The sequence below is a fragment of the Vigna angularis genome, chromosome 2 (genome assembly GCF_016808095.1).
Source record: "Vigna angularis cultivar LongXiaoDou No.4 chromosome 2, ASM1680809v1, whole genome shotgun sequence".
Taxonomy (NCBI): domain Eukaryota; kingdom Viridiplantae; phylum Streptophyta; class Magnoliopsida; order Fabales; family Fabaceae; genus Vigna; species Vigna angularis.
Window position 1 is genome coordinate 16716410 of NC_068971.1, and position 12611 is coordinate 16729020.

At 29.8% G+C, this 12611-nt stretch overlaps 2 protein-coding genes across 7 annotated transcripts; both read left to right on the forward strand.

Moving 5' to 3' along the window:
• The first annotated feature begins 1150 nt into the window (after window positions 1-1150).
• On the forward strand, window positions 1151-4563 carry LOC108328219 (E3 ubiquitin-protein ligase AIRP2). The gene is made up of 6 exons (XM_017562048.2): window positions 1151-1455; window positions 1590-1691; window positions 2699-2843; window positions 3126-3192; window positions 3331-3565; window positions 4203-4563. Exons 1-6 carry the CDS (start codon window positions 1421-1423, stop codon window positions 4420-4422), a joined length of 804 nt encoding a protein of 267 aa, XP_017417537.1. The 5' UTR covers window positions 1151-1420; the 3' UTR covers window positions 4423-4563.
• A 1766-nt stretch (window positions 4564-6329) lies between these two features.
• On the forward strand, window positions 6330-9032 carry LOC108328289 (uncharacterized). Of its 6 annotated transcripts, none has more exons than XM_017562129.2 (6): window positions 6330-6450; window positions 6727-6846; window positions 7040-7280; window positions 7366-7438; window positions 7837-8002; window positions 8686-9032. In XM_017562129.2, exons 3-6 carry the CDS (start codon window positions 7115-7117, stop codon window positions 8794-8796), a joined length of 516 nt encoding a protein of 171 aa, XP_017417618.1. In that variant the 5' UTR covers window positions 6330-6450; window positions 6727-6846; window positions 7040-7114; the 3' UTR covers window positions 8797-9032. The 6 variants fall into 6 exon arrangements, with proteins under 6 accessions (XP_017417618.1, XP_017417621.1, XP_017417617.1 ...); XM_017562132.2 differs by having other exon boundaries at window positions 7099-7280; XM_017562128.2 differs by lacking the exon at window positions 6727-6846 and having other exon boundaries at window positions 6332-6450.
• The last annotated feature ends 3579 nt before the right edge of the window (window positions 9033-12611 follow it).

The window sequence follows — 12611 nt, forward strand, 5'->3', positions numbered from 1 at the left end:
GAGAATTTATTGATGCACATTAACAAATTTAGAAACAGAGATCAAGCTAACACACTCCAACTAAAGTGGGAACTACTCAACTAATTAAGCCTAATATAAAAAATTGTATAGTAACTAAAAATGTTTAGATTTTTTTTTCTAAATAAAACTTTTTGCTATTTTATAAAAGTAAAATATTTAGATTTGATTTTATGGTGTCAAGATGACATGATTTTACCATAATCAAACTCAAGTTGTGTCATATTAATGTGATTTTATTGCTCAAGTTGGGTCATACTAATGTTATTTTATTGAAGTCGGTGGTACAACTTATCTTAAATCATAAATTTTTTTAAGGATTAAATATATTTTTAGTTCTTCAAGTATAATAAAAATTTTGATTTTGTTTTACTCGGTAGTTTCGAAAGTAATAAATTTAATCACTCATTTCTAACGATGTTAAATTTTGTCTCACTTGATAAATTATATTTCACGTAAGCAATTATGTTTACTACACTTGTTAAATAGTATATTTTAAACGATATTTTTTTTAAATATGAAACATTAATGATTATTGAGGATACCTTAACCATAGACCTCTCTGTTCTCATATCCCATCTCTAGCCATATGCTTTGTTGCATGTGTTATCATCAACTATCGTCACTTATTGTGACGATGTTAGTAACGTTGATGGTGTCATCTTCTCCCTCCACTCATGGGATCTTTTTTCTTCCTCTTCAAAACGAAACCCACCATACCTTGTTGCCATTCGATTCTGGACCACCCTCATCATGGCTCCTCTTTTTTTATTTCTTTGTGCCTCCCCATTTTCGAAATCCCTTGTATTGACTCTCTTTTAATGAATAATTTTAATGAGAATTAATTCTAGCAAAACAAAAACAACCATTATACTAACTATGCCCGAAATGGTATCACTTTGTTAATTGCCCCTAACTAACAACGATTTTGTTAATTATTGTAATTATGGTAGTTTTTTTAAAGGAAAGAAACATATAAACTGTTATAAAAAGTCCGAAAATATATTAATTGTTACAATAACTGTGAGTACCTACAAATTCTATGAATAGTATTAAGAGATGGAGATAATTTATTAAGCAAAAGTGTCGGAATAATAATTCCATTCGAAGAGCTAAGAAAGAATTTTTCGTGGAAACGTTTGTCACGGGAAACTAGCAAAATGAATCTTGCATGAATCTCACGAAGAAAAGAGAAAAAAAGAAAAAAAAAAGTATAAGTGTTGTTAGGGTAAATTTTAAACAAACTCACGATCATGACGAGATATACAGCTACTTATGGGCATATGTATGTACAAATACAACACAAACGAGTTACGTGTAGCTCAAGCGAAAACCCAGCAAAATTTCCCAACACCCTTTTACCCTCTCTCTCTCTCTCTCCCATCTCAAACTGCTCAATTTTATGATTAGTTTGGTACGAGGAACGGGTAAAACGAGGTACGTGTTGGGTTTCGTATAGTATTTCCAATAGAACTATAGTGCTAGGAAGAAGGGTCACGGGATTTGTTTGTGGGTTTATCATGTTACTTGTTTGGTTGTGAGAGTTCATCAATGGGGTTTGGTCTGAAAAGGAGGAAGAGGAGAGGAGAAGCAGAGGAAGAAGGAAGGATGCGCAAGTCTTTCAAGGATTCGCTCAAAGCTCTTGAAGCTGATATCCAGTTTGCCAACACACTGTAAATTTAATTTTTCCCTTTTCTCTTTCCAATCTAAAACCCAACAAGGTTTTTCTTTTCATTAAGTGATTTTTGAATGCTACCCTTTTCCCAAATATCTTCCTTTTTTGGAGAAGATGCTATGTTTTTGGATTCCAAAGTATTCTAGCTTATGATGGCTGCAATCATGTATGGAGCTATTTAGATGTAAACTCAGTTTTTTTTTTTCCTTTTCATTACAGTTTGGTTCTGTTCATCCTTGCATCTTACAATGTCATGGTTTTGTTTTTCTCTTTTATAATAATTTCCTCCCATGCTTAAGCTGGTGTAAAAGACCAGTGAATTGTACTCTTGAAGTGGAGAAGATAAAATAGGAAACTAATTTGAAGGAAAGGAAAAGAGGGTTTATAATATACCCATTAAATATGGATTAAGAAAACAAAAACACAATTTTCTATTGAACTTTTTTCAATAAAGTTTTCGTTTTGAAGGAGACCGAGCAATTCAATTCTTTTGGTGTTTTCCCATTGGGTGGCAAGGATGCCTCAGTTTGTGGCACTGTCACCTCTTTTTGTAAAGAGGATCCAATAAAGTTAATTAAAGTACATCTTTTTTCATATTCTTTTATAATGGTGGTGCTTCTTGTACCAAGTTCAAATTCCTGCAAATTTTCACTTACTATAGCAGACAAATTTTCAAATTTTGAACAGTGCCGTTTAAAAGCATAGCAGATTACTGTGCTACATGGCAATGAGACATGTTTGAATCCTAGCTTCCAATTATTTTTGCATTTTAAAGCTGTGAGATGACCCACCCTTTTCAATTTTTTTTATTTAAACATTATTGTAGTGTAGACTTCTACCATTATCACAACAAAATGAGATAGAGAAGCTTTTATGTGCCCAGTTTAAATGATACATAGCTGCCCATTCTATTCATTGTTTCATCCAATGTTAAATTTGTCTTGAAAAAGGTTCATTATCTTAGGTTTTTAACTCATTCTTTGTGCTAAATATGGTTTTAATCAGAGCTTCTGAGTATTCAAGTGGAGGTGCCAGCTTCCAAATGAGATTGTCCTACAGTCCAGCTGCTCAATTCTTCCTTTTTCTTGTTCAGTGGACTGACTGTCACCTTGCTGGAGCCTTAGGATTGCTCCGAATTCTAATATACAAGGTGTTTTCCTGCTTCTTCACTTAGCTTATTAATATTGCCCTTTTCCTTTAAGCGTACAATTTAAAAGCATACTTCCATACAAATATGATACTATAATTTGTAAAATGTAAGCATAACCAATGTTACTATATTGTGGTCATGCTATAAGGTGAACTTGTTGACTTTCACGATAACTTCCTGAAATTCATAGTAATATTGATTTCTGATTGTTTGATAATGTACAAGTTTTTACACTGACAGAGCATATTCATTAAACTCTAATACATGTTGGGTTCATTACAGGCTTATGAAGATGGAAAGACAACCATATCCATTTACGAAAGAAAAGCCAGTCTAAAGGAATTCTATGGTAAGTGAATAGCAATACTGGAATCATGGCCTGTGTGCATTCATATGATAAGATTTATTATCTTTACCTGAACTTTTTTAGAAAAGTGCTTCACAATCCAAATGTGATTACTTCTACACCCTCTGACTATAATAACAGGTGTGGTGTTTCCCTCTTTATTGCAACTTCACAGAGGAATCACTGATGTTGAAGACCGAAAACAAAAACATCTATGTGCTACTAAGTATAATCTTAAAGATTTGACAAGCAAAGGAAAGTTTTCTGAAACTGACATTGAGAGAGAAGAAGAGTGTGGTATTTGCTTGGAGATGAACAGCATGGTTGTATTGCCCAACTGCTATCATTCAATGTGTATGGAATGCTACCAAGACTGGTGAGTGAATTGAGACAACAATTTATTGCAGAATACTTTTCATAATTAAGGTTGTGTTTGTTATGCATAGATTAGACCTTCTCAGACATGTTGAACACGAATCTAATGTGAGACAATGAATTTTGATAACCATCTTAAAAGTCATGGTCTCTTAATATTCGGAATTCAAGTTTGAGTCTAAATTTCACTTTAAATAAAAATGAGGAAGTTGATCATCATATAACGATACGATAAAGACCTATAAATATTTATTGTTTTAAGATTTTGAATTGGAAGTGGTGTCGAGTTGAATTCAAACAAGTCCATGTATCAAAAATGATGTGGGTCATTTTCATATTCCGATGCAATGAGTTGCCAAATTATTGTAGTTTTTTTTGTTGACATGAATCTAGAGGCCTTGTCTAATGTTCCTCATTTTATTCAAGATCGTATAGCATTCTGTAGTCAAATAATCGTTTCACATCTCCAGAAACATTTTTACTTTAAGTGAACAGAAATATCAGGTCAGTACTATTTTCTTGTGTGAAATGTGCAAAATTTCTGCCAAAAGCCAAACTGTGTATTATCATACCTGTTATTATTTGAGGGCCATTTTTTCTTTCACGTCTAAGGATTCTTGTTTTTTCTGTTGGTTTAGGCATGCAAGATCTCAATCTTGTCCTTTCTGTCGAGACAGTCTCAAAAGAGTAAACTCTGATGATCTTTGGATCTACATTAGCAGCAGTGAGATCAATGACTTGGCTTCAATCAACAAGGAGAATTTGAAAAGATTGTTCATGTACATAGAAAGTTTGCCTGTAATTGCCAGATCCTACATTCACCATCTCATATCATCACCATTAGTGATTGCCAATTAGGAGAAAGTTCATTCAAGCCTATAAGTTTCTAATATTTATGATTCTCAGTTTGTGCAGGAATTTCTCTGTTTGTAAATACATGTTACCTTGTGATCACAGTCCATATTATATACTCATTTCAATGGAATTAAATTAAGGGTTCAGCAGTACAAATATTCCTCGTTGTCCATGACCAGAACACCTATTTTGCTTTGCATTTTTAATTTTGGTTTATGGGTGGTGCTAGCAATATAAGTAATTAATTAAAGCAGAACTACATGCTCATTTTCTCCATGTAGGTTTTTTGTTCTGATGAATGAGACTATTCAATTTAATGGAGGTATCATTTTTATAATTACACTCTAAAAATGAAAATAAAAGAAGAAAATATTTTCTTAAGATTTGTTTGATCATAGAAAAATTTAATGTTTTTTCAGTAATTAAGAAATTATAACTTTATTTTTCATTTTGGATATGTTTTAAAGATTAGTACACAAATTTAGGAGCTTGATTGCACGTTTTATTTGTTTGGGAATGTTTCTTTCATAGGCTTTATTTATGTTTAAAAAATATATATCCAGAGACTATTTTTTTCCCATTAATATCTTTCTCATAGAATCATTCTTTTAGGGGAAAAAATTAGGAATTTAACTTTTACGATTTTAAAAGTGTTTCATCACAATTAAAATTATATATTACTCCTATAAAATGTGATAAATCATTAAAATTTACCACAAAAAAACTTCCGTTACTTTTAATTTTTGAAAATGTTATATAAATTTTTTTAAAAATATTTATGGAAAAACAATTATGTTTTAATGGAATTCATGATTCTGTGAAAAAAATGTAATATGTTCATAGACTTTTATCCTTATTAATTTTTCAAAATTGTTATAACTTATATATGTAACTGTTGTTTAAGAAATATCCCTTTCATTGAATTTTAGGTATAATTGTTTTACTAGTATAATAGAATTGAGTTTGCAAAATAAATTAACAGAATTAACAAACAAATGTTTTAATTTAGAAAAGAAAAACGTAAAAAATCACTTAATTGAAATCCTATACTTGAACTCTAAAACAATGTGGACTAATGAAGTTACTGAGGTATCATATTAACATAATATCCATAAATAAACAAAAGTATTAAAAAAATATATCAATTTAGTGATAATTTATTTTAAGATTTTTATCAATCACCATGGAAATTAAAAAAAGTTGAGTGATATTCTAACCTGAATATTAAGTTATTCCAATATAAAACTATTGGATATTTCGAAGCAATAACATGTTATAAAAGAACTCGCTTTGTTTATTTATTTAGATTCAATATTTTAATACAAAATATAATAATAATTGTTAATTAAAATAAACATTAGTATTGTCATTTTAATTAATAATTATACTATATTGTATTATTCTGTAAATAAATACATATTTTCTTATTTAAAGTTTTTTTATTTTATGGTGTTTAGTTCTCATAAGGGCCCTTTTATTTATTTGTTTAAATAAAGTATTTAATTCATATTTTAGAGATTTTATATGAACGAGTTATCTTTCATTTATTTACGTTATTAAAATATATTTTATTTTAAAAATAGATATAATTAAAAATATTTTGTTAGAGACACAGTAAAATTTTGAAAAACTTGTATTTTTAAAAATTTTAAAATACAATGAAATAAGATATAATTTTCATAAGAAAAAATTGAGACAAAAGAAGATCTAGTTACTTTTTTTTTAAAAAAAAAAAAACTTAAAAAAATATCATTTACACAATCTAAAAATAATATTTTTCTTTTTACAAATTTTCAAAATTAATTTTTAGATGCTACATAAATGAACTTAATTAAGGAAATTAGTTACAATTTGGAATTGGGTATTGCAGCATGCGTGTAATGTGTATGACCCACCAGCAGGCCCAAACACTTCATTTCAACAAAAACCTTCAAATCTGAAGTCTCGTTCGCTCTGTTTAGCTCACAACACCATTTCCAGTTAATAAAACGAAGTTACCCTTACACCCATCATTCCTCTCTTCGTTGCCTGGTAATTAAATCTCCCTCTTCTATTCTAAGGGTACCCATATCTTTATGTAAGATCTTTCATCAATGTCACCGAATTTTTGTATGTGCTTTTGTACTTGTCCTTTTGTCTATGTGCTTGTAAGGTGTTTGATTAAATGCCTCAGTTACCGTTGTGTTTTCTGAAGTTTACAAGTGATAAATGTTGCTACTTTCACTGGCTCTTCAACGTGAGCCTTGCAATTCGGAATTTTCAGAATGCCCAGTTGATGAACTTGTTCCATTTCTTCCAACCCTGTAGGGGTCCCTATTGGATCACATTTCGCAGGGTTAATAATCATAGGACCCGCTACATGCAGAAGCAAGGGAATGCACACTTCTAAGCTTTAATGCTCTGGAAACTTGCGAATTTGGTGGATTGGTTAGGCATTGAACATGTTGAAGATAGCAATTCTTCTGATATAGTTGAACTTAGGTTTTCTCATTATGAGTAAATTAGTGGCGTGCTTTCTTGAGTTTGCTTGTTAATGTCAGTTTATTTATTTATTTTTTATGTTTGAAACAGTACAATATTTTCTGGTAGTTTGTAATTTTCTAGTGTGTTTCACTTTCAGTTGGTCTTTTATTGATGTGCTGTGGAAAGCTGACTGCTGACTGTGGATTTTTGACTTAGATGTGCACCTAAACACATGGGGTCAAGCAGTTTTCTATGGAACTGTACTAAAAAATTTGTCACAGCTGCTGTCATCACTGTGACTGTGTCTGATCGTTTTGCGACAGTTGTTCCTGTTCGAGGTGGCTCTATGTCTCCCACATTAAATCCTAAAACTGGTTCTCTGATGGAAGATGTTTTTGGTATTTTTCTCGCTGAAGGAGTTCATAAGAAAATATTACTTTTACATTTGCAGATTTTGTTGTTTGACCATTAATTACACTGCAGATGACTATGTTTTTGTTGAGAAATTTTGCCTTTTGGGGTACGAATTTTCAAATGGCGATGTGGTGGTCTTCCGGTACTGTTTTTTTGTCCGTCCTTTCCAAGTATTGTATTCTTAAAATTATATGTGCATTTATATGCCGTATCTTCCTTTCTTTTGTAAGATGTCTGGGAGATAATTTAGCAAGTGACTGTAGAGTCTTGTGAATTATCATGTCTTTGGATTAATATTGCATCACAGTCGGAATTGTTGGCAGTCGTTGATTTACACTGTATACTACCTGGCTTTTTAACATTAATAGATTATTGTGATCTAACCTATATTCATCGGTTGGCTCTTGCTAAAATGGATGCTAATTTTAAGATCTTGATCTATATTATTAAGACAATTTATGTTTCATTAGAATCTATATTTGATACCTATTTGTTTTTTTTTTTTTTTGAGTTTTAATTGGCATTGTGAAACTTTTGTAGCTCCCCAACGAATCACAAGGAGACACACATAAAAAGAATAGCTGCATTACCTGGTGAATGGTATGGCACTCATCATAACAACGATGTGATTCGGATCCCATTAGGACATTGTTGGGTTGAGGGAGACAACTCAGCCTCTAGCATTGATTCAAAGTCATTTGGACCGGTAAGTTGCTATTATCACTGAGTTTCTGGCATGTTACTGTTATGATGTCCAAAATGAAGCAAGAAAAATAAGTCTCGTGTAAAGGGTCAATGCTTGAAATTAGAGAATACAAAATTGAGGAGGACTTCTAAATCGTACTTAGTTTAATATTACATTGTGAGTAAAACCTTAAGATTTCTGTTAACAGATGAGCAGAAGAAATTATGGCTCATAATAATTACGGGGTAAAGCCTGACTGGCATGGCTTCTTTTGCTAGAAAAAGAATGAAGGTTTATATTATGTATCAAATGCAATTGTGCTCACTTATTTCAAAGCATAGTAGAGCCGATGAGTCTTTCTGATTAATTTAAGGTCATTAAATTAGATTAGATTACATTACATTACTTAATGTTTTCAATAAAAATGCTATTTACTATAGTTTCACCACCAGATCAAGTTAATAGTTTATATTCCACTGTCTTAGCTTGCCTAGTAACTGTGTCTTTTGGTGCACTTAGGCAAACCTTGACACTAAACTAGTCTAGCGGTCAAATTACCAAACTCTTTGTAGTTAGGAAGTTACAATGTTTGCGTTAGCAGAAAATATTTTCTAGTTGGCTGTTGTGGACTTTGTTTATCCTGTAACGTGAATTATAGTTAATGTTTTTTCTTATAATTTTGGTGTGACCTGATGAATTTGCAGATTCCTTTGGCCCTAATTCGGGGAAGGGTTACCCATATTGTGTGGCCTCCTCAAAGAATAGGAGCTGTCAAGAGTACTCCACCACAAAGATTATCTTCTGTATCGGAATAAGACTATTTTCGTTTCTGTATAATTGGATCCCACCTCTATTGTTTAGTGTCCTCAAATAATAGATGTGAAAGAACTACTCAAAAGAATCTGACGTGGTTCCCTTGGATGGGGAAAACGATTGTTATTACTGAAGTTGTGTCACGGGAAAGGGGACTTACATAACCTGTTGTTGATTTGCCTTAAACCTTGATTACTTAAAGTAGGTACTGTTAGATATATTATATCTTTTATCTTTATCTTTTATCTTTTAGTTAGTTTGTTATTATTTCTTATTTGTATTTTGGGCTTAGCCCATATTTCTTTTATTATAAATAGAGAACCCTATGTGTGTATTTAACACAAGGGAGATTAATCTCATATATAATTTTCACTATATTCAACATGGTATCAGAGCTTAAGGTTCTTTTTTGAGAAAAAAGTTTCTGGTGCCTCTGCCACTACATCCGCCGCTGCCGGCAGCAGCGCCATCTACTGCCGCCGACGGTGCCATCGTCTACCGCTATCACTACCGGAGTTCTAGTTTCGACTGATGATCACTTTGTTTTCATCGTCTCGGCCAGGCGACTGCCATGCCTTTAACGACGCCTTCATCGGAGTTCCTTTTAAAGTTATGGATTTGCTCCCTTTTTCGTTGTGCATTGTGGCATGTTTGGTAGTTGTTTAGAGCATCGATGTTGTTCTTTTTCCTTTTTCAGGTGTCTTGATTGGAGAATTTTGGATTTTTTATGGTTTCTCTTTCTTATTCATCCATGGCTTCTTCCGCTGGTGTCTCTTCTGACCTCATTTTTTTGTCACCATTGTGTTTGACCTGTCTATATATGCTTTTTTCCCATGGAAAAGATGGTTCTTGTTAGTTTATTTATAGTCATGGTGACTCTTCAACAGTTACATCTTTATCCATTGGCGGTGATTTGCAAGAGATTTACATGGAGCAACCTTCTAGATTTGTTGCTTAGGGGAGTCTTTTGGGTTGATATTTCGTCTTCTATGTCGTCTTGCAAATCATTAGCGATTTGGTGTCACTCGAGTGTAAAAGTAGATATTTTCACTAAGTTTTTATGGATTATATTAGTAACAAACTTTTGTACATACGATTTGTTTGCACAACTTGAGGGGGAGTGTTAGATATATTATATCTTTTATCTTTAGTTAGTTTGTTATTATTTCTTATTTGTATTTTGGGTTTAGTCCATATTTATTCTATTATAAATAGAGAACCCTATGTGTGTATTTAACATAAGGGAGATTAATCTCATATAATTTTCAGTATATTATTCAATAGGTCCAAACAAAATGAATGATATCTTGAGTTCTCTTATAAACAGAAAAGATGAAACATTTATCATAACAATTGTTTCTACGGATATCTTAAGTCCAAATGTGATTTCCCCACTAGATATGCATAGCTGCCCGTAGATAAGTTAGCTAGCTATTTTTATTAAGAAATCATAACAAGTTTTAGTTTGGGAAAGTCAGTTTTAGTTATTTAAAAAATTGATTATATGTTCTAAACCCGATAATTAATACCGTTAAATAAAAGTGATAAAGTTTTTTTGAAACAATTTTGATTCTAATTATAATGATATATACTTTTTTTAATAGCTTTTGGTGTTAGTATAAAATATACTGTCTTACCTTTACTAAATTAAATAATTGTATTACTTAACGAAGTATATTATTGTATGATCTTATATGAAAATATTCGTTCAAGAATAACCATATAATTTTGTAATCTTAGTTTTACAAAAATTATTGACCTTTTTTTGTATTTTTAAAAGGTTTAATTAAGTTTTATGCCGCTTATAAATTTGGATATTTTTAAGTAATTTTTTTTTCTTGTATTGAGTGTTCAAAATGTCTACATTTTTCAATTGTATTTTTATTGTTTAAATATTTTGTTAACCGAATGATGCAATTATTATTTTGTATATTTTGTTTACTTGTTTAAATATTTTGTATATTTGTAGTTAATATAAATTGATATTAAGGTTAATATAAAGTTGTCATACTTTTTAATAATTTTTCGTAAGTGGGATGGTAAGAAGATGAAGATACGGTTCATTATTTCATATCTATTTCTAAATAAAAAAATTATTCTCATATTTAATGGGTATAATATTTTTATTTTTTTCTCATCAAATAACATGTATACTTGTATTCATGTTTGCACATTTTATTTCAACATCAAAATATATTTTTGTTTTTTTTAATATCAAATATTTATAAGAAATTATAATTATAATTATAATTATATAAATTTTAAATTAGAATATAAATTGAGAACAACATATTTATAAATTTCGCAAACATTAATGAAAAAAATTGGTAAAATTAAAAAATAATTTTAAAAAGTTAAAAAAAAAACAAGTATTCAAGTTTTAAAATATTTTAAATTTCTTTTTATTTCGTTTCTCTAAATTATAATGAAATCGTTTTTTCTTATAATAATAGTTAAAATACATGTCTGCATATGTGTTTACTTTTTTTTATGATCATAAAAATAATAATATTTTTATTTTTATTATTATAATTATGAAATTAAATATAAATATTTTTTATAAATTTATTTAAAATAATTTTCATTTATTTTATAGGTAGTTTTATAATTAAAAAATGGTTTTAAGTTTAAAAACCCGGTTAAATTAAAAAATGGTAAAATTGCTAAAATAGTTATTTTAATTAAAAAAACTTTATCTAAAGGGGAAATTTGAAAAACAAACGTGGACATAAAAAAATAATCCCCTTACATAAACAGGTTAAATGGGTTGGCCACTTACTCACTTAATTATAATTTTTTTTTCAAATCTAAAAAAAATTACATTTTTTTTGTTATTGAAATCTAAATAAATTTCACTCTAAAATGATGTTAAACTCCAAAGACAATTCAAAATAAAAAAAATACCCTACAATCCAAATGTAATTCAGAAACAAGCACAAAAAAAACAAACAAATAAGTTTCTAAAATTAATCATTTTTGTATCACTCATCCATTTATAATATTATAGTCTTGAATGGATAAATCTATAATATTTCTCTCTGTTGAAACATTTTTTCTTTATCCCATTTACAACACAATAAAAAAAATAATATCGAAATATAAAATTAATAAATAGTTAAATTAATTTAGGTGGGTTGGTGAGCTAACCCGCTCACCACGAGTTCAACCTGGGTGAGTCGGGTTCTAAGTAGACTGGGTTGAAAATTAGCTCGTGTCAAAAAATGACATTTTTTTCAAACACAACCCAACCCAAACCCATGGTTTCCCAGGTTGGCCCGCGAATTCTAACCCATTTTGACACATATTTTTACCTATTTTTAGTGAATTAACTCTACTATATTTTTGCACATGTAAAATCTTTTATATTTTTACAAAGCCTACTATTTATTTTCTTATAAAAATATATTGACTTTTTAAACCTATAAATTATTTTTAAGTTTCATTCTAATCAAAACCTAATTACAAAACTTAAAATATTTATTATTTTTTCTTCAATCTCTAATGTTGACATAGGCATAGATTTAAAACTAGTTGTTAAATAAAATAAAATTATAAATGTTTAAAATATTTAATTTTATAATTATGTATTTGTATAATAAAGAAATAAATTATATATTTAATCAGTTTATTTTATCTATGATATTATATAATAAGATCCGTGTTGTCAAAATAGGTTGTAATCCGCGGGTCAATCCAGTCCACCACGGATTTGGGTCGAGTTGGGCTTGAAAAAATGTAACTTTCTTATACGAGCTAGTTTTCAACTCGACCCACCTAATTTAATTTAATTATTTATTATTTTTGTGTTTTAATATTA